We start from the raw sequence: 21,816 nt of genomic DNA, 5'->3' as shown, positions 1-21,816 counted from the left end.
GTAAGGTAAGTAGCCACTGGTAGCCACCACCTAGCTGGCGCACCACCGATAAGCTTGTTCCGAACTGATTTGCATATTTATACTTTTTGCTACACTAATCTTTACGGAAAATATTTGCCATCAGGTTGAACACGAAAGAGAAATTGCCGAGTGCCCGGGCCCCACCTAATTCCGTCCCTGGATTGGACTCCACTCGACCGGACTAATCATGCAATTCGTGACATTTTCCACCCGAAAATGGTCGATAATTATAAAAATAACGTTCCGGCTGCAATGGAAATCTGATAACACGTGCTTCATATTCGTTCTAAGCAGGAATCATTTTATTATTAACGTAAGTGAATTTTCTTTACTTAAAAAATGTATATGTATTTCGACGAATAAAATATTCAACGTGAAGTCTGACGACAAAAATAAATATTTTATGTTCTTAATGGTTTTGTACAGAGTTTAACTAACGAAATTAGATTAATAAACTCCAGTGACATCGAAAATATTTATATCTGTTCTAAATAAAACAAAAATAATTATTTTTGTGAGAATAGTAAAAATATATTTTAGGTTTTGATAATTATGGTATCAGGAAAAAATAAATCTAGTTAATAATTGTTTAATATTCTTTGAAACAAGAAAAGTATTAAATATTAAAAAATAGACTTATAATAATATAAATTAACTAATTACTAACGATATCAAAATGTGGTTTTAATAATTGTACAAATAATAATATTATTTTTTAAATATTAAAATATTAACAACTTATTGCAATAAGAACAATATATATTGAGAATATATTATTTTTTAATTGTACCCCAAATAAAGAAAATAATTTCTTTAAAAAATTCTATTTGACAATAAAATTTTAAGATTATTTTGGCGTTTCATTGGCATTTTAAAACATAAAATTAAATGTCGTAAATCTTAACAAGTAGGTGAACTATTTTTTTTATCCTGAGAACACGCACATCGCATTTTACCCTTTACATCTGAAATATAATACATTTGATTATTAAAAAATATAAGTTCAACACGACATTAAAATTTATGGGTTAAGAAATTTGCAAAATGGGTTTCTAGTTCGAAATTATTGAATAAATAAAACAGGTTTTATATTATAAATAGAAATATAATTTTTGTAAATAATTTATAAAATTTATAGTTATAGAAAGATATTATTCTGAATAATAAAAACATGTTAAATTTAAAATTTTTTTAACAAATTTGTAACAAATATAACTGAATTATATACTTTATTATCTAAAGTATATTTTTACACTTACTCATTTGATTACTTTTATTTTAAGCAAAGAATAATATTATAAATTATAAAATTTATATTTATAATACTTATTCAGTTTTTTATATTTTTATATGAATAAGTAAATTTATCAAATCTGTTGTATTATTCTGTTTTTAATTTTAAGTTTAAGACTTATTGAAAATTAAAAATTTTAATAATGTGTCATATAAATATAATTTTTTAAAATTTTTATGAGTAAAATATGTTAGTTATATTTAGACATAAAATTAATTATTTATGATCATTATAAAATTAAATACTTTCACTGGAATAACCAAATATATAGTCAAATTTTATTCAATTCAATCAAATTATACAAAAAAATAAGCTGAATTGAAAATTCGAATAATATAATAATATCATATTCTTGTTATATCTTCTTGAATATTTTTGTAGAATTAATACTTATTTGAAAACTTTAAATGATCTAATGAATTTAATAAGTTAAAGATTACTTATATTATTTATTTCTGAAAAAAAAAAATTTGTATTTCTTTTTTGTATAATTAATACATATTTTATGTCTTTTTAAGGATCTAGGAACCTAAGGAATTTAAGAAATTTTATGAAAGTGACGAATTTAAGAAGTTTAAAGTTTATAATTTTACGAATCCAGAGAATGTTATATTTTTTTAAATATCTTTTTGATATTTTTTATTATTATATTTTTGTTCAAAATACTAGGAATATTTTAATAATATAATAATTATATACATATTTGAAAACTTTGAAAGTTAGATGTAATGAATTTAAGAAGTTAAGGATTATGATTATATATTTTTCTTATATTATTTATTTCTGCAAAAATTTCAAAGAAATTTTGTACTTCTTTTTTTGTATAATTAATACATATTTTGAAACTTTTTAAAGATTATAAAGATTTGAGGAATTTTATGAATGAATGTGACGGTTTTATGTTTAATTTTTATAATTTTATGAATCCAGAGAATATTATATTTCTTTAAATATCTTATAAATATTTTTTATTAGATTTTTGTCCAAAATATTCGGAATTTTAATAACATAATAATATAATATTTGTCATATTATCGTTTTTCAAAATATTTGGTATTTATTTTTTTTTGTAGATTTAATACATATTTGAAAACTTAAAAATATCTAATAAATTTAAGAAGTTAAAGATTAAAACTTCTAACTATTTTTAAACTAACATACTTATTAATATTTTTTATTATTATATTTTTGTTCAAAATACTAGGAATACATATTTCAATAACATAATAATTTCTATCTTTGTTATATATGTAATTCCTTCTCTTGAAAAAGAAATTTCTTTTATATATATATATATATATATATATATATATATATATATATATATAAGTTTTTTAGAATTTAAGAAATCTAAAGAACTTTAATAATTTAATAAATTTTTAATAATCTAATTAATTTTTAATATCTTATTAATAAATATCCTTTTTATTTTATTCTTTTTATTTTACATTTTGTTCAAAAAATTAAGAATATTTTTATAATACAAAATCATAATAATATTACGTTTTTCTTATATCATCTGTTTCTGGAAAATATCTTGAAGATCTTTATAAAGAAATAATATATATTTAACTTTACCAGAATCATCAATCATTTCATTATATTATCTGTTTGCGAATGGGCACAATTTTGGTAGATTTAATATAAATTGAAAGAATTTAAGGAATGTAAAAAATTTGAAGAATAACAACAATAGTCTAAAGAATTTAAGAAACATATAGTTTTTTTGTATATTAATCTATGGATTAATAATATGCTATTAAAATTGTTATTTATTACAATTTTCGCTCAAAATGTATAATTTTTTACTACATTAATACACAGTGTGGTCCAACTGAAGGTGGGACACTCCTATAAAATTTGACAATCTTTTTTTTACAATTGTAAACCATTAAATTATGAATGTATTTTCAGACAAAATGTCTATTTTGTATAATCGCAAAATTTTTTATAGCAAACCGGTTAAATGTAAGCGAAAGTGAAATAAATTAGAAATTTTTGGGTATATTTTTGAGACAAAGATATTTCATTATCTTTCAATTTTACCCAAATTATTTAGAAGTTAATGTCAAAGACCAGTCTGGTCGACTGAAAACAGTATACCCAAAGCCAAGTTTGCAACTGAAAAATGTACTCCCGCCCCAGAAATCAATCGGCCAGTTCTCACCGTCATGACGGCCGGCAATACAATCCGGTGCCCGCCTAATTGATAACTCGCCTACACACAAACACATCGAAGCCGGCACTCGTTCGCATGCCAACAGAACCAGTAGTTACATGAATATCGTTTATTTCCTCGGCGGCAGCTAACGCTTTCTCTATCCGCATCGTCGATAACGCCGGTCCGCCGGGCTACGCCCATTGGTCAATCGCCGCGATAAACCGACGAGAGCCATGGCAACGCCCAGCGACGGCCAATTGCGACGGTGGGACGGCCGCCGGCGGGACTTGGCAGCTCCGCCCCGCCGGTTTGCCGAGATCCTGCCTGGTTTATGGGCAATTGCCTTCAATGTTTTGGGCTTGAGGACTTTAATGGATTATTTCGTCCAGATACAGAAGTGGTGGGGGAATGTTACAATTCATATCCGTACACTCGACTATTACTTATCGATAGATAATGTTCGAACTGTTTCAAATAATTATTATGAATTAGTTGAGGGGACGAATAATAAAAGGCGTCGGTCAATTAAAAATGGCTACTACCCCCTTGACCCCCTGCTGTGGTCACATATATTGATTTTATATGTCTTTTATTATTTTTACTCGTTATAGTTAATTCATTTGTAAAATTTATTGGTAAAAAATGTAAAATATATCAGCATTAAGAATTATTTTTTAATTAAAATTAAAAAAACACAATAATTTTAAATTATATTAAATAAATATACAAAATTAATCCACAGTTTTATGATATAAATGTATTATATTTTTTTAATTTATTATTTTCTTTATTTACTTATTCTTGGAAATTGCCCATATTAAAATATTATCTCAAATTATTATTATTTAGTTATTTCTATTTTTTTTTGTAATAAAAAATACATTTTGAAACTATTAATTACCAGAGTGCCCCCTTGACCCCCTAATGTGTCCGCCATTATTGATTTTAGGAAAATTTTTATAAAATTCCTTATTATATTAACGTTTTTAAATTATAAATTAATACTAATTAATAATATTATTTATTTCTATACACAATTGTAATAAAAATTAATGTTAATACAATTATATTGTAATACCAGTAGTGTACCCCTTGACCCCTCCAACGGGTTTATATCTAATAATTTAATATAATTTTTTCTAGTTCACTATTTATTGGAAAAAAAATGTCCATTTTATATTCTTACATGGAACAAAGTACCAATATGTGTCATGCAAGGTTTAATTGATTATACACACACATGTATTACAATTGGTGGTTGTGCGGTGTTTTACCCTCGTTTTATTAAATATCATAAAGGGGTGAATTTATTAAATTAAGCAGGCCGTGCATGCTATAAATGGCGTACGTGTTGGGGGCTAACAATGGATGTTAATTGACCTGTAAATTAAATGGATGTGGTATACAAATAAATGCTTCAATATAAACCGTTGTTAATTAGTAAATTGGATATTTTAGAAAAGGTGAATGTGATATTTAAAATTTGGTGTATTTTTTTTCATCCATTTATATATTTTCTACAGTTTGTTTATTAAAGCAATATTTTCAAGTAATATTCTAGTCATTCCAGTATTATAACAATAAAAATATGTTAAAAAAATGTAAATATTTATAAAACAGACAAACCTTTTGTTTAAAAGTAAAATTATTATTTATTTATGTTAATTTAATTATTTTGAATATATACGGTAGTTACTAATAAATCTAAGTCATTGTGTCAATAAATAATTAAATTACAATAAAATAATCCTATTAAGACATTAAATTATTAAATTATTCATGAAAGCTTTTAAATAAATGAATAAGACAAGAACAACATGAATAATATGGTTATATTTATATTAAATTTATAAAAACCTGAAATAATATTTATGTGAATAAATAACCACATTTTGTTTAAATCTGACTTAAATGTTAAGTATAATTTATTTAAATTGACAATATTATTGCACAAAGTTTATATCATAAAATTTAAATTTATTTGAAATGTAATTTGAGAAAAAAATATATATTTTTTTATTTTTTGTGAATATTCGTATATGTACAAATTAATGCTTAATTGTTAATTTTGTTATTAATTATTAATTAATGGATATTAATTAATTCATTCATTAAAATATGAAACTTTATTTTTTGGTAAATTTGTATATTTAAAAATTAATAATTTTATGATATAAATCTATATTTTTAATACAGAAATTTACCTTTTTAAATTACTAACAGTAATTGAAAATATTAATACTCTTTATATTTTATTACATATTTTGAATTTTAAATGAATAATAATATAGACATTTTCGATTTTGATAATATTTATAAATTATTTTGGTCACAAATGTTAAAGTATTGTCTCAAAAAATTATTTGTTAAAACTTATCTAAAAATGTATAATATATAATATAAAATAAATGTTTAGAATAGTATTTTTGAGATAATCTTGGTAAATATAAATATACATATTATATTTTATTGTCAATTATATAAATATTATATTATTATCATTAAATTTTAAATTAAAATAAAAAAATAAATCTATATTTTTAATCTATAAAACTACCTTTTTAAATTACTATTAATGAAAAAATAATAATACTTTTCTTTTTATTTTATTATGTAAAATTTTTATTATATAAAATTTAAAATTATAAACAATAATAATAAAAAATATTATGTATTTCATAATTACATTATGAAAAACTATTTGTTTTTTATTGTAAAAGTTCTATACTGAATTTTTGAGTTTAATTTTTTATGTTAGGAAAAACAATTAAAATGAAAATTACATTTTTTTGAAAAATTTATCAAATAAATATTTAAAATGAAATTTTTAAGTTAGTCTTGCTAAATATAGATATACATATTATATTTTATTGTCAATTATATAATATTATATAAATAAGAGAAACAAGAATTGTAAATTAAAAAAAAAAATGAAGGATTTATTCAATAATTATAAATTCCTACAAATTTTATAAAAAATATCTCTCACAAAACTAATTTTAGATTATTTTGTATATAGGTTTAATTTATAACAAAAATAATACTAGTAATACATTAAATTATTAAATTAAGAAATTTTTAAAATTTATGAATAATACAAATTGGTTGTTCAAATTAAGTTTAAAAAAAATCTGAGGTAAAATTATTTAGAAATATTGATATAGATATGGTTTGTTAAATTTTATATTTACATAAATTTATTTCTATCTAAAAATGTTTTTTTTTTTAATAAAATAAAATATAATTTAAAATACACCAATTTTTTATTTTATTTAAGTAATAATATGTTTCATTTGTCAATTAGGAACATACTTTTTTATAAAATAAATAAAATATATCGATTGGAAAGCCTTTGATCCTACAGAATTTTGAGAGAGACATCATGTATGACAGAGACAGTAAAAGATTCCCACTACGAAGCAAATTTTACAAAGTTTTAAAGAAATCAATTATATTAGTACTAAATGTAAATTATAAAATAAATAAAAAAATATTATATAAATAATAAATTGATTTGATTATTTTGTAAAATATTTATTATTTATTTTATTAGATTTATTTATAATAAAAAACCAATAAAATATTAAAATATTAAATTATTCTTGAAAGATTTTAAATTAATGAATAAAACAAATACATCATCTCATTATATTTTAAATTATATATTAAAATTAGATTAAAAAACGGTTAAATTAAATGAAATTAAAATCTGTGGGAATATAAAAATATTGATTATTGAAAAATCTAATTCGTTTTACTGAAATAAATTAATTGAACTAAAAATGATCCACTTAATTAATATATTAAAAGAAATTATATAGAAATTTTTTTATGTTTATATGTTACCGTTGGTAAAAACTGTTTTCATTAAATGAATATTATTGATTTTGGTGTGAAATATGTTTTTACTTAGAATTCACAGCTGTTTGACTAGTTTTGAAATGTTACAATAGATTAATCATTAAATTAATTACTTAATAAAAATGAATGTTAATAATTGATTATTGGCTGGAAAATAAAATAAAGTAGTAAATTATAATAGGTCCAGTTATTTGAGTAGAATAAGGAATTTAATTTCGAACCAGAATAAATAAATGTTAATCGATCGGTCTTAATCGATTATTTCGCCGGTCGCATATGTAAATAGTCCGTTTGAGGAGCCCAAAGGTGAAAAAAATCCCGGCATGGAAGCTGGCAATACGTCAATAAATCGTCCCGATATTATCTGCGTGATCTATGAAGTGGCGGCGATTCCCGCGGCCTGTGCCCCTCAACTCGCCGATCGGCTGGTAGAGGAGCCACTTCTTCCTCAGTACCGACGCTATGGCATCGATCTCTCTCAAGTGGGCAGAGCGAAGGCGACTCAAGACTGCCTACGAACTAAGCACAAGTAGCCAACCACCGTTCGATAACCGGGCTACCACCGGCCAACCTGTCAGGTAGCCTAGTCGCACATTTAGTGTCGTGGCTGCGACCCGTGAGCTTCAGTCCATCGTAAAACGTTCCCGTGTGCATCGTCGTTGCGTGCGTGCACCACCCTGTATAATCCGATTCGATTCGCAGTCGCGTTTGCGTTCCCGTGTGTCAAGTGCCTGCCCCGCTGACGGACAGATGAACGGATGAGACTTTAGTGATCCGTTTTTGGTTGTTTTTCCTCTTTTTTTTTCTCTTTCTCCCTGTTACTTTCGTCCTAAGATGTTAATTTCGAACGGGAGCGCGACTCTGAGCGGCGGCAACGATTTCACGAGTGTCCAAGCATTGTCCGGCTGCTGTCCCGTTCCCGTGACGCCCGCCGCCCGTAACGCCATCGTCAACTGGAAGATGGACTCGGTCGGGCTGCCCACGCCCAACACGGCGCCCAGCGTCCTTCCCACTGCTATTCCCTTGTCTCCTACGGGTAAGTTACACGTTTTTCTACCACAACTTCAAACCGTTTTTGAAGAGGAATGAAGATTTAAATGACCAAATTGTTGTAGTTAAAGTTTCTTTAAGTAGAAGGTGATACTACCATTATTAGCACATGTTGCAGATTCTTCTATGAGTAACTTTTTACTTGCTAAAACTCCAAATATTATTGGTGAAAAGTTTAACACTCATGACATGATTAATTTCAAACTTTTTAAATTTGTCGATATGATTAAACTAGTTGTACTCATTCAAGCTGATATCAGGAACTAGAATAGTGAATAGAAGATTTAGTGTTTTTTTTAAGAGTAATAAACATTGTTGAATGTTTTTGTGCTAAAAAAAGCAACAACCAGTGAAGTCTAGGAAGTCTAAAATGAAACAAATAAAGTCATTAACAAATTAAAGTAAAAAAAATGAGCTCTATGATAATGATGAAAATAATAATATCCAAAATACGCTTATTACCTATTTTAACTTGATGATTATTAAACTAAATTGTTAATAAATAAATCATATTTAAATAATTGTGTGTATCTTTATTTGTTTTTCCTTTTACAACATTCAAACAAATTAAAAAAGAAACATGAATATTAATTATTTTGTGGTTAAAATTAATGAATACTTCCTTGCTTCAGAAGTAATAATATATCAAAATAAGCAAATTACTCATTGAACTAAATTGTGAATATATGAATCGTATTTAAATAATTCAGTAAATTACCATTTATTTTCTTCTTTTTAAAATTTGAACACAATTAAAATGTAATACAAATATTTAATGGTATATGGTTAAAATTAATAAATGCCTCCTTTTTTCAGAATTCCTAATATCCCAAAATATACTTATCATCTATTTTAGCAGAAAAAAAAAATCAAATTTATTTTTTCTTTTTCAAAATTTAAACGAAATTAAAATTTAATATAAATATTGAATGGTACGTGGTTAAAATTATTAAATACTTCCTTGCTTCAGAAGTAATATTATCCCAAAATATCACCTATTTTAGCAGAAAAAAAAAGATTATTCAAACAAACTGAATACATAAATCATATTTAAATAATTCTGTAAATTCTAATTTATTTTGTCCTGTTTAAAATGTTAAAATTAATGAATACTTCTTTGCTTCAAAAGTAATAATATCCCAAAATTGATTTATAACCTATTTGAGCAGAAAAAAAAAGAATATTAAACTAAACGGAATATATAAATCATATTTAAATAATTCTGTAAATTCTAATTTATTTGTCCTGTTCAAAATGTAAACAAAATATCAAAAGTAATACAAATATTTAATGGTATGTGGTGTGGTTAAAATTAATAAATATTTCTTTGTTTCAAAAGTAATAATATCCCAAAGTTGACTTATAACCTATCTGAGGAGAAAAAAAGAATATTAAACTAAACTGAATATATAAATCATCTTTAAATAATTCTGTAAATTCTAATTTATTTTTTCTTTTTCAAAATTTTAACAAAATATTGAAAGTAATACAAATATTTAATGGTATGTGGTGTGGTTAAAATTAATGAATACTTCTTTGCTTCAAACGTAATAATATCCCAAAATTGACTTATATCCTATCTGAGGAGAAAAAAAAAAGAATATTGAACTAAACTGAATATATAAATCATCTTTAAATAATTCTGTAAACTCTAATTTATTTTTTCCTTTTCAAAATTTAAACAAAATATAAAAAGTAATACAAATAATTAATGGAATTTGGTTAAAATTAATGAATACTTCCTTACTTCAGAAGTAATAATTTCCCAAATATATTTATCAATTATTTTAGCAGTAAAAAAAAAATAATTATTGTTATAATTGAATACATTTTTTCCTTTCCAAATTATAAAGTTAAAAAATAATACAAACATGTAATGGTTTGTGGCTAAAATTAATGAATACTTCTTTGCTTCAAAAGTAATAATATCCAAAATTATACTTTACTTTACTTTTTATTATAACCAGAAAAAAATGGTTATTGAACCAAACTTAAGTAATATCCAAAAATACACTTATAACCTATTTTAGCAGAAAAAAAGATTGTTGAACTAAACTGAATACATAAATTGTCATATTTTAAAAACTCTGATTATGACTAATTTTTTCCATTTCACAATTTAAATAAAATAAAAATGTAGCAAAAGTATTTGATGTTATGTGGTTAAAATTGGTTATTACTCCTTGATTTCAGAAGTAATAATAACCCAAAATAAACTTGTTCCATATTTTGTCAAAAAAAAAAAAAAAAAATGATTATTGAACAAAATTGTGAATATATAAATTATATTTAGACAATTCTGTAAATTCTAATTTATTTGTTCTTTTTTGTTTCACAATTCACAATAAAAAAGTAACAACAATATTTAATGATATTTGGTTAAAATTACTTAATACTTCCTTGTTTTAGAAATAAAATAATTCCAAAATATATTTATTACATATTTTAGCAGAAAAAAAAGATTATTCAACTAATTTGTAAATATATGAATCATATTTAAATAATTTTGTAAATCTTGATCTTTTTTTATTTGAAAAAAAGTCCATAGATTTATAAATATTGATCTAGAATAATAAAAAATCATTCAAAATAAAAATTTTAATTAATTAAAAAAATTTCAATAAAAAATTATTCCTGAAATACAAATTTATTGTGTAATCACAGAATAAAATTAAATTTAAATAATTTAATTAATTACGATTTAGTTTTAATCGATGTATATAATGTATTTAAAAATAAATTCATTAGAGTGACAGACATTATTTATTTATTTATTTGACGTTAAAGAGGATAATTTAAAAATTTTATTCTAATAATAATTAACTGTTGAATTTTAAATGTTTGAGCACTAAATTATTGAATTGTTCCTTTTTTATGTTTATATTATAAATGTTAGGAAGTGGATTTAACAGATTATTGTAATTTGAGCATGCTTAATAAGATAAGACAAAAAGGATTTAGAATATTTTAATTGGATTACATGCATTGTATAAATTCTTGCTCTAAAATTTATTTATTTGTATAAATAAATATGTATAGGTGTATATAGTTCATTAATTTCTTTAATTTCATCATTACTATTTATTAAATTATATGTGTTTTTAAATCAATTGAAAATAATTAATTAAAAGAAATTCTGTTTTCAAGTTTTCTACGAACTCTATTATATAAATAGTCTTAATTAGGTTTAAACAAAGTTTTCTACATGTTTAATTCATATGTTAATTAGATAATTGTCATGAAATATATTTGTGCATGATTTTTATTGCTTCAATTATGAACATACACATGTTTAGAATCTATTTTTTATGTTTATACAAAATTTATTATTAAAAGTATCTTCTAACTATGTATATAAAGCTACTAAAGTATTTATAGAACAAAAACTAAAAGCATTTATGTGTATGTATTAATACATTTTTTGTATAATTACATGTATTACAAAAATTTGTCTAGTTATATATTAATTATTATTTTTTTTAATGAACAAATCAGAAATATAAAATTTATATAATTCTTTTTTACCATTTTGTTACTTTTTTTGAATATATGAATGTTGTGTCAATTTTTATTAAATAAAAGTATCTATTTATAAAGATTTTTAATTAATTAAAAATGTTATTTTAAAACAATTTATTTTTGGTTTCAGATTATTATATAATACACCAATACACATTATGCATAATGTTTAAACATGTATAATTCTTAAATCAAAACATTCTTTGGTTTAAGCTCAAGAATGTAAACGCGATAAATAAATATCAAACCCGTAAAAATATCTCGAGTTACAAATATGCAAAGCCAATATCAACAGCAATAAATTTCTTAATCAATGTTGACACGTTCTAATTAATTACGAGTTGGCGGCAATATATTTAAAATGCGCGACACTTTGAAAAACGGTTTGGCGTAATTGAACTATCGGAACAATCGCCAATGATAATTGGGGAATAGTTCTTGTAAATGCTGTACAATTCCCAGGAAAAAAAGGTTTTTTGCAATTCAAATCAACACGCTCGGACCGTCAAATCCGTTGCATATTTATAAAAACATCTCAATTAAACCGTAATAAATTTTACCAAAATCGATAAAAATTGCTGTCGAATTAACATAAGTTTTACGACCTGGAACCATTTCGAACTAGCTTTGGGTTTTATTGATTTTAAATATCATCATAATCTCGCCGATTAGAATATTCATGTGTACAAACGATTTTAGATGGTTTCGCCATAAATAAACTCATTTAAGGAAACTGTAGACGGATTTGCATTATTTTGTGATTATTTCTCTAAAGACTACATAAATTAACTCAGGCGTTACCTTTTTTCTATCGTAAAATTTGTTAATTGATTTCTTGATACTGGATATGACGTTTTTGTTTCATATTAAGATTATCTTACACTTTTTATTGCATTGTGACCAGTTATTAGAAACAGGTGAAAGACTGATAATATCGATCAGTTTTACCATTTTTAATATCGATGTGATAACGATTTACTCTATTTTTTTTGCATATGCATATCATTTGTATTTGAAAGATAATTATTTTTTGTTTTAATAAATTAATAAACGTTTTATATTTGTATTAATTAGTATTTTTTTTTAACTAAGTTAATATTCTATATTTGACAACTTAAAAATATTTATTTTTTTGTACTAAGACTTATATTTAATAAACGTTACAAAATTTTGTTTAAATAACCACAGAAACAACGAAAAAATATCGAAGTACATTTTATAATTTTATGTCAATTATAAGTTACAATGACCAACTAGAAAAAAATTTAATATAGATTTTTTTTTAATATTTTTATATTATATTATTTTGTTCTAAATCAATATTTAAAAGCATTCTTTATAAAAAATTAATGATATTTTTAATATTTAATTAGATTATTAAATAAAAAAAAAATTATAATTTATTTATTAAAAGTTTGTTCGATATTTAATATATTTTTGTTTTAAAAATTACGAAGTACAAAATATTTAATTAAAATATTATTTTTAAGTTAAAAACTATTAAACTATATCATTATTTTTATATTTTAGTTTTAATATTATTTTTTGTCTATAAACTACAGAAACAAAGAAATAAATACAATATTTTCTACAATTTTATGTCAATAATAAATAATATATATACAAACTAGAAAATTTTGATAATTATATATGTATAAATAATATAATTTAATAAATAAAAAAATATTTTTAGAATTTCATTTATTAAAAGTTTGTTTGATATTTAATATATTTTTGATTTAAAAACTATAAAATACAAAATATTTAAAATATAATAAAAAAATATATTAATTATAAATATTACTAGTTAGTAAGTACTTTTATTAGATTTTTTATTTATTATACAATTTAATTTAAATTCAATTAATTTGTCTATTTACAAAATATTCTTGGTAAAGACTTTTTAATATTTATTAGATATAAAATTTTGTTTATAAAACCACAGAAACAACGAAAAAAGGTGACAGCACATTCTATAATTTTATGTGAATGATAAATTACAAAGCAAATTAGAAAATTATTTAGGAAAATATTCTTTTTTTAATATGTAATACATAATAATTTACAATATAATTTAACAATTTATATTAATTGTAGTTAGTAAATTAATTTAATTTAAGAGTACTTCTTTTCATAGTTTATTTCAATATTTAATTAATTTCTTTACTTAACAAATTTTAAACTGGATTGAAAACTGGAAAATTGAAGATGACATCATTATTCTTATATTTTAGTCATTTTTATGAGATTTATATTTTACCAAATGTGCTTTGTAAACATGTTTTAATAATTAGTAATAATTAGTAAATTATAAAACTTTGTTTATAAAACTACAGAAACAATGAAAAAATAAAACTATATTCTATTATTCTATGTCAATTATAAATTACAAGGACAACTAAATTGTTTAAAAATAGTTTTATAATATATTATTTTGTAATATTTAATAAAAATTACACTAATTATTGTTTTTATATGTAATATATAATTATTGCTTCTTTTTACAATATTTCTATATTAAAATTAAAAAATTCAATACAACTTCTTTATCATAAATCAATATTTTAAAAAATCCTATATAAAAATTTAACTTTAAAATGTAATTTATTTCTTTTATCTTAATATTTAATTTGAGAAAATAAATAAATAAAAAAAATATTTTTTGAACATTATTTTATGTTTTGTGTATTTTAAAAATTTCAATTTGAGAAACTAAAGGGTTCAAAAAATTTAGAATGTAATTTTTAATAATTATTAACCAGTTACAAGTAGTAGTTACTAATTTAATTTAAGAGTACCTTTTTATTAGATTTTTCAATATTTTCATTAAAAAGTATTAAAGTAAATTAAAAATTGGAAAATTGAAGATGGCATCATTATACATTATTTATATTCTACAAAATATTCTTTGAAAAACTGATAAATAGGTAAAATATATTATCATCTTAAAATTCTGATAATGTTTTCTAATTTTATATTTACATAAAATTTTTCTTTTTTACTTATGTAATTCGTTTAAATAATTTTGTGTCGTTTTTGTTGCAAATTTTAAGAAACACTTCCTTAAACAAAAATCACAATTTGTATGCATTGTAGTGATTATCAGTATAAATCAATTTCCATAAAAGAATTAGACGAGATTTAATTAAATTTAAATTTTAAATGCAACCAATTAACAATTTGTACGTTTCAGCTGGAATACCATCATACAAGATTAATTTAATAAACTGCAACGTTCCTGCAATGATATTCCCCATAATCAATTAAATGCATATATTTTATTGATTTTTTCCTGCAATTACCAGTTGCCATAACTCCAACAATTATAAAATAATCGATACTTATAAGGCGCTGCAATTTGTCTTGACGTTTTTATAATTGCACGAGTAATTTTAATTGTCGACGGATTTTTTTCCACAACGATTCGGCCTTTCTCATAATTGATATTAATTATGATGATTTTCTGGTTCCGGAGCTAATGAAACGTGCCTTATTTTGTATTGTACACTGTATAAATATTAATTATCTCGATGCGATACAGGCGAGTTTGTTACCAGAAAAACTCAGCCGTTTCCATTTGCGAAATGACTTATTGAGTATTAATTCACTTGGGATTTATAATATCTGATTTGGTCGCAAGTAAGTCTTTAATATTGAATTGGTTAGTGTCATTAACGCGTTTCGAAAATTAACCCACTTTTGATGGATAAAACTGGTTGATAAAATAATGGAATAATGATAATGAAGTAAAAATGCTGGTTATTGTTAATATTTAACTAAACACAGATTAGATCAGAAGCATTAAAGTTTAGCAGTAAAAGTAGTTTCGGAAATAAAATATCACATTACCACCATTACCACAACAATAGGAACAGGTCTAATAGAAAGAAAGATCGTTGAAATCACGAACAGAAAATTAACAGCGTACATCCTTTGTTGGGGTGGTCTCATTAACTTGGTACCATTGCATAATGTACGAAGGTGGTGCCCCCTAGGGCGTGCTACCTGCCGCCAGAAACAGGTGCATTCCTCCCTTTGCTTTAAAGATGTAATCTACGTTACAACGAAATTAACACATGAGGACATGTGTTCTACGTACATAAACAAGACGTTACAGATTTCATTAAATTTCAATATTCGCAGATGGTCCCCCCTGTTCTGGTCGCGCTAATTAATTTAAATTTATTTGATGAAAGAAAGCGACTGTGTAATTGCGATCTTTAAAAGCCCATACATTATGAGGCCGTTTATGTAGATTGAACGGGTTTTGTTTTCGGGATAATAACACTATTAATATGCCGGACGCGATCGTCGCGTTTTAAGAACGAAAATTGTTTCTTGATTACGGCAAAAAACCGGAGTTATGCGGGTCAGTTATTCGCCGTGGCATGTCCATCATTCATAATCGAGTCATTTTTCATAAGCTTTAACCAGTCGCCAAAGTTTTTTCCTTCTCGGAACCGCACAACTAATCCTTCTAAATAACGTGTTTTTTATTTGCAGTCGCTTCGTCCCCCACTATAACGTCCCCGTCGGTGGCGGCGTCGGCCACATCGTCCGGCGTGCCCCCGTCCCTCGGGCCGGCCCTTCGTGAGCTGTACGGAGCGTCGGGAGCTGCCCCCGGCCATCCGCTGTCCTCCCTGGTGTCGCAGCAACGTTTCCTGGAGCTGAGCAGGTTCGGTCTGCGACACTACGATCTGGCCCAGCACATGCTGACTCAGCAGGGCGCCGTCACCAAACTATTGGGTAAGTAGTGCAGGAGTAGCATGTGGGCATGGTACGGGAATAAATTTCAATTATCCAATCAGCGTCGGCGCGTCATAAAAGTCGACCCGAAGCGTATTATTAACAGCCTCGGGATTTGGAGCGATCGCCTTAAATCAGCATATATCTGATGGTATCGATAGTGATCTGGGGGCTGACCACTGAGCAGTTGCCTCTCGCATTAAAATATGTAATCATTGTTATCGAGAGCGGGGCGAAAAACCGTCATAAATTACGAATTAATTGTTGGTGAAAAGCCCCCACGATTTATGCTCGGCGGTACGGGTTGCGGTTATTTATATGCGTAATTCGTTTATAAATGATAGGGATTGGGGAACAGTAATCCGGAGATTTGTTAACGGGTTTAATTACACGGAACCGCCGACGATTAAGATCTTCGGGGATTTTTTTTCCGATCGAAGGGAAGATGGTTGGCGTTTGCTGACGCTCGCCAACCTTCAATTATGTATTCTAATCAATCGGTGATTTATTGATCGATGAGTTATTTCCTCCAGGTTCATAAAAGCAGATGGTGGCAACAGTCATGTATTAAGTTATTGTACGGACTTAACAAGATCGAGATTATATGTTTTAACTATGAATTACAACAATACGTCATCAAAGAATCGTACTAGTTCATTTTAAATTAAATAACCCCTTTGCCTGTTTAGCACATGTAGTTAATAATTTATTAATGTTACTTGATGATATATCTCCGTATGTACTTATTCATGCAACGACATTATACACTTAGTTTTTTAATAATTTATCATTTTGCATAATTATAAGCGATTGCAAATAAAATAGTAAGTAAGATGTCAGAGTACTAGTTTCAGTAAGTGATAATTGGATAATCTGTACCAATTTTAATATTTTTGTCTTACCCTTCTTCAAATGAGTAACTTCCAAAAGGAGATCCACTTGTTTAACCTAAAATCTCCACTTCAGTAAGTAAAACTGAATATTCAGTATTACTGAATTAAATTCTAGATACTAAAAGAATAAAAAAATATTTCAAATTATAAAATTCTGTTCAATTTTTTATTAAATTGCCATAAAAAAATAATCGATGATTATATAAATTCTACTGGCATTTTTATTGATAATATTAAAAATATTTTCTTCTCTTAAAGAAAAAATGACACAAAAGCTGATACAATCGTAAGAGATAACAAACAAAAGGGATTAAGATAGAGTAATTATTTCAATATTTGAAAGTTGGATAATCTGTTCTAAATTTGTATACTGAAGTTTTGGAGTAACTTTATTCTCTTTGTCTTATTTTTCTTTAAATGGGTAACTTTCAGAAGATTCACTTGTTTAACCTAGAATCTTCAATTCATTAGGTAAATCTGAATATTGAGTATTACAGAATTAAATTCTGAAATATTAGACTACTAGAAGAATAAAAGAATATTTTAAATTATAAAATTCTGTTCCATTTTAGATTAATTTATCATAAAAAAATCCATGACTAGATAAACTCTACTGGCGTCTTTATTAATAGTATTAAAAATGACCTAATGAAACCTGATATAATCGTAAGAGATAACAAACAAAGGGATTGAGATATCAGTGTAATTGTTTCAATATTTGGATGTTGGATAATCTGTGTCAAATTTGTATATATATTTGTATAGGTTTTGGAGCAACTTCAATCATTTTATCGTATTCTTTTTCAAATGGGCAACTTCCAAAAGGAGCTTCACTTGTTTAATCTAATATCTCCAATTTAGTAAGTAAAACTGAATATTTAGTATTACTGAATTAAATTCTGAAATACTAGACTACTAGATAAACATTTTAAGCTATATAATTCAGTTACATTTTACATTAAATTGCCATAAAATAATCCATAACAAGATACATTTTACTGTCATCTTTATTAATAATATTAAAAATATTTTCTTCTCTTATAGAAAAAATGGGACTAATATAATCGTAAGAGATAATAAACAAAAGTGATTAAGATATTGGAGTAATTGTTTCAATATTTGAAAGATGGAAAATCTGTTTCAAATTTGTTTACTTAAGTTTTGGAACTTCAGTCTCTTTGTTTTATTCTTTCAAATGGGCAACAAAAAGGAGATTTACTTGTTTAATGTTTTATTAAGTAAAACTGAATATTCAGTATTATTGAATTACATTCTGGAATATTGGACTACTATAATAGAAGAATAAAAGAATATTTTAAATTATAAAATTCTGTTCTATTTTACATTTAATTACCATAAAATAATCCATGATTAGATAAAGTTTACTGACATTTTTACTAATAATATTAAAAATATTATCTTCTTTTAAAGAAAACATGACACAAAAGTTGATATAATCGTAAGAGATAACAAACAGAAGAGATTAAAATTTCAGTGTGACTGTTTCATTATTTAGAAGTTAAATAATCTGTTCCAAATACTTAAATTTTGAAGCAACTTCAATGTTTTTGTATTATTTTTCTTCAGATGGGCAACTTCCAAAAGCAGATTCACTTGTTTAACCTAGAATATTTAATTCAGTGAGTAAAATTGAATTTTTAGTATTACTGACTACTAGATTAATAATAGAATATTTTTAACTATAAAATTCTGTTCCATTTTACATTAAATTACCATAAAATAATCCATGACTGGATAAACTTTTATTAATAATATTAAAAATATTTTCTTCTCTTGGAAGATTTACAGACAAAAGAAATTAAGACGTCAGAGTAACCGTTTCAATATTTGGAAGTTGGATAATCTATGCCAAATTTGTATACATACATTTTGGGGTAAGTTTAATTTTTTTGTCTTACCTTTCTTCAAATGGATAACATCCAAAAGAATCACTTGTTTAAGCAGAAAGATCTAATTCAGTAAGCTGAATTATATGTTAGAACAGTAGAATGAAATGTACTTTTCGACTTCTTTTGAACAAAGAACATGTTTGTTGCACTAATAATTAAAGATGTGCAAACATTAAACAACCAAACTGCAAAATTTAATGAAAAAACCTAAATTGTATGGCAATACAGTATGATAGAAATGAGAATAGCAATTTTATTAAAATTGCAAAGCTTTCTCCACGTTGTTTACCCATTTTTCCCACAATAATACTAATTTTTTCGCAAATTCTACTCATCATCACCCGTATATTGGACCGGCAAACAATAGGGCCCAGATCTACCACCGCGATCGGACGCACAAGCCGTATAAAGACCGGGTATGCCATAATTTATACGCTGAATAAGTGGAATGATTACCCAGTGAAGCTTAAAAACATCTAGATTGCACGAATTGATCAAAATATGAAATATTATTTGTAATAACATACCATTATGTTGGCTTAATCCATCTATCTGGTCTTCCGTTGTTTGTTCTTAAGCAAAGCGTAACGCGCTTCTGAAAATTCAAGCAGCGAGTCAGTAATTACGTCCCGGTGTACTTTACGAATGTATGGGTTCGCTGTTGAATATCAATGAAATTACACGTTCTGCTATTATAAACTGTGAAATACGGCCACGTTCTTTGTGGCGCAGCCCAACACAATCGCAATTTATGTCTAAACATTTTTACTCTCGCAGAGAATGCAAAACATTTGTACTCTGAATTTGGAAAGAACTAGAGCCAGTGTTTCAACACCAGTTGCAGCAAACTGAAATTCACAAGACATGTCTTGTCTTAAAGAATCAAAAACCCTGTAAGAGTTAGAGTCTTCTAGAAGTTAGAGTCTTCTAGAGATTCACTTCTAATCATCGTGGATAGGAACGAAGTTCCCAATAATACATTGAAGATACATTGTGAAATAAATGTTTTTGTAAAAAGCGACCAAACCCAATGCTTTTCAAGGTTCAATTCCTGTGAAAATTAAGAATAATAAGTAACCCAATAATTGAATAGCTGTTGACACACAAACTCAACATAATTTGGTTTTCATTTGTGCCATAATCCTATAATGACACCACATTGTCAAAGCACTGTAATTATTATTTTCCAACAAAAAAATGAAATGAATGTTCATGTTGTGTGCAGCATTGAAAAAAAAACATATCGGCAGTTCATTAGGTAATTAAAGACAATTAACTTGGCTGTTGTACACCGTGAAAAAAATACTCGGCCTACCAATAAACAACATGCAATTCCAAAGGCAACAACCTTGAACGTATTGACATCTGTTGTTTAGGCAGCATTTCTCTGTGAAATGTATAATTTCACAACAATAAGTTCAGTTTCATTTAAATAAGCACTTGTGGTAGCTGGAATGGTGGTACGAATTTAAGAATTGCACAAATTACAGAGGCCGGACTCGTCTTTTCTTTATGTACAATTGAGTTGAGCATGAGTTACCAACCCAAACGATCGAGCAATTTTGCCCATCACAAGTGATAGACGTGTGTGAGTGCCTGTCCGTCATATCGCGAAATTACTAGGCGTTTTTCAATGATTACACAGTTTGTAATGTTGCTAATCGTCGGTGGTATTAGAATATTGCGGTCTGGTTTCTGGGTCGGGACAAACGGGACAATCAAACATTACACATTTTTTTTTCCAAAGTAGAGATTAATATTGAAAATGTAGAATTCCAGAACAGATTTCAATTTTAAAATTGTAATTTAAGTTTCATTCAGTTTGAATTAGGAATTTCTGAAAAATATTGTAAATACCACAGTAATAAAACAATAATATATTTACTTTAAAAGTGAAATTTAACTCCCAATTAGAAACCTGAACTATTGAAAAAAATTAATTTTTAACTTTTTACTTAACTTAAGTGTCTTTAATTTCAGAACCAACCATTGCTATAAAAGTGCAATTTAACTTCCAATTAAGAACGTCTTAAAGAATATTTTGAATACCAAAATAACAAACAAATACTTATTAACAAAAATTCTATATTAATTTTGTTTAACTTAAGTAACTTTAATTTCAGAACCGACCTCTACTTCGACAGTACAATTTAACTTCCATTTAAGAATTTCTTAAAGAATATTTTGAATAACAAAACAAAAAAAAACTATTGAAAAAATTATTTATTATCTTCTTATTTAACTTAAGTAACTTTAATTGTAGAAACAACACTGATATAAAAGTGCAAGTTAACATTCAATTAAGAATCTCTCAAAGAATATTTTGAATACCAAAATAACAAAAAAATACTTATTGACAAA

The 21,816-nt window shown here is 25.2% G+C and overlaps 2 protein-coding genes across 3 annotated transcripts in view; one reads left to right on the top strand and one right to left on the bottom strand.

Moving 5' to 3' along the window:
* LOC109595439 (protein kinase shaggy) overlaps positions 1-21,816 on the bottom strand; it is a 143,747-nt gene that overhangs the window by 86,420 nt on the left and 35,511 nt on the right. The gene's annotated exons all lie outside the window — the stretch shown is intronic.
* LOC109608081 (paired box protein Pax-6) overlaps positions 7,960-21,816 on the top strand; it is a 30,432-nt gene continuing 16,575 nt past the window's right edge. For both annotated transcript variants that reach the window (XM_049969583.1, XM_049969584.1), the window contains exons 1-2: positions 7,960-8,373; positions 16,410-16,652. In XM_049969583.1, the coding sequence (XP_049825540.1) occupies positions 8,172-8,373; positions 16,410-16,652 (445 nt within the window). In that variant the 5' untranslated portion in view covers positions 7,960-8,171. The remainder of the gene's footprint in view (positions 8,374-16,409; positions 16,653-21,816) is intronic.

The sequence above is a fragment of the Aethina tumida genome, chromosome 7, assembly GCF_024364675.1.
Source record: "Aethina tumida isolate Nest 87 chromosome 7, icAetTumi1.1, whole genome shotgun sequence".
Taxonomy (NCBI): domain Eukaryota; kingdom Metazoa; phylum Arthropoda; class Insecta; order Coleoptera; family Nitidulidae; genus Aethina; species Aethina tumida.
This window is presented reverse-complemented; position numbering and strand designations above follow the sequence as displayed.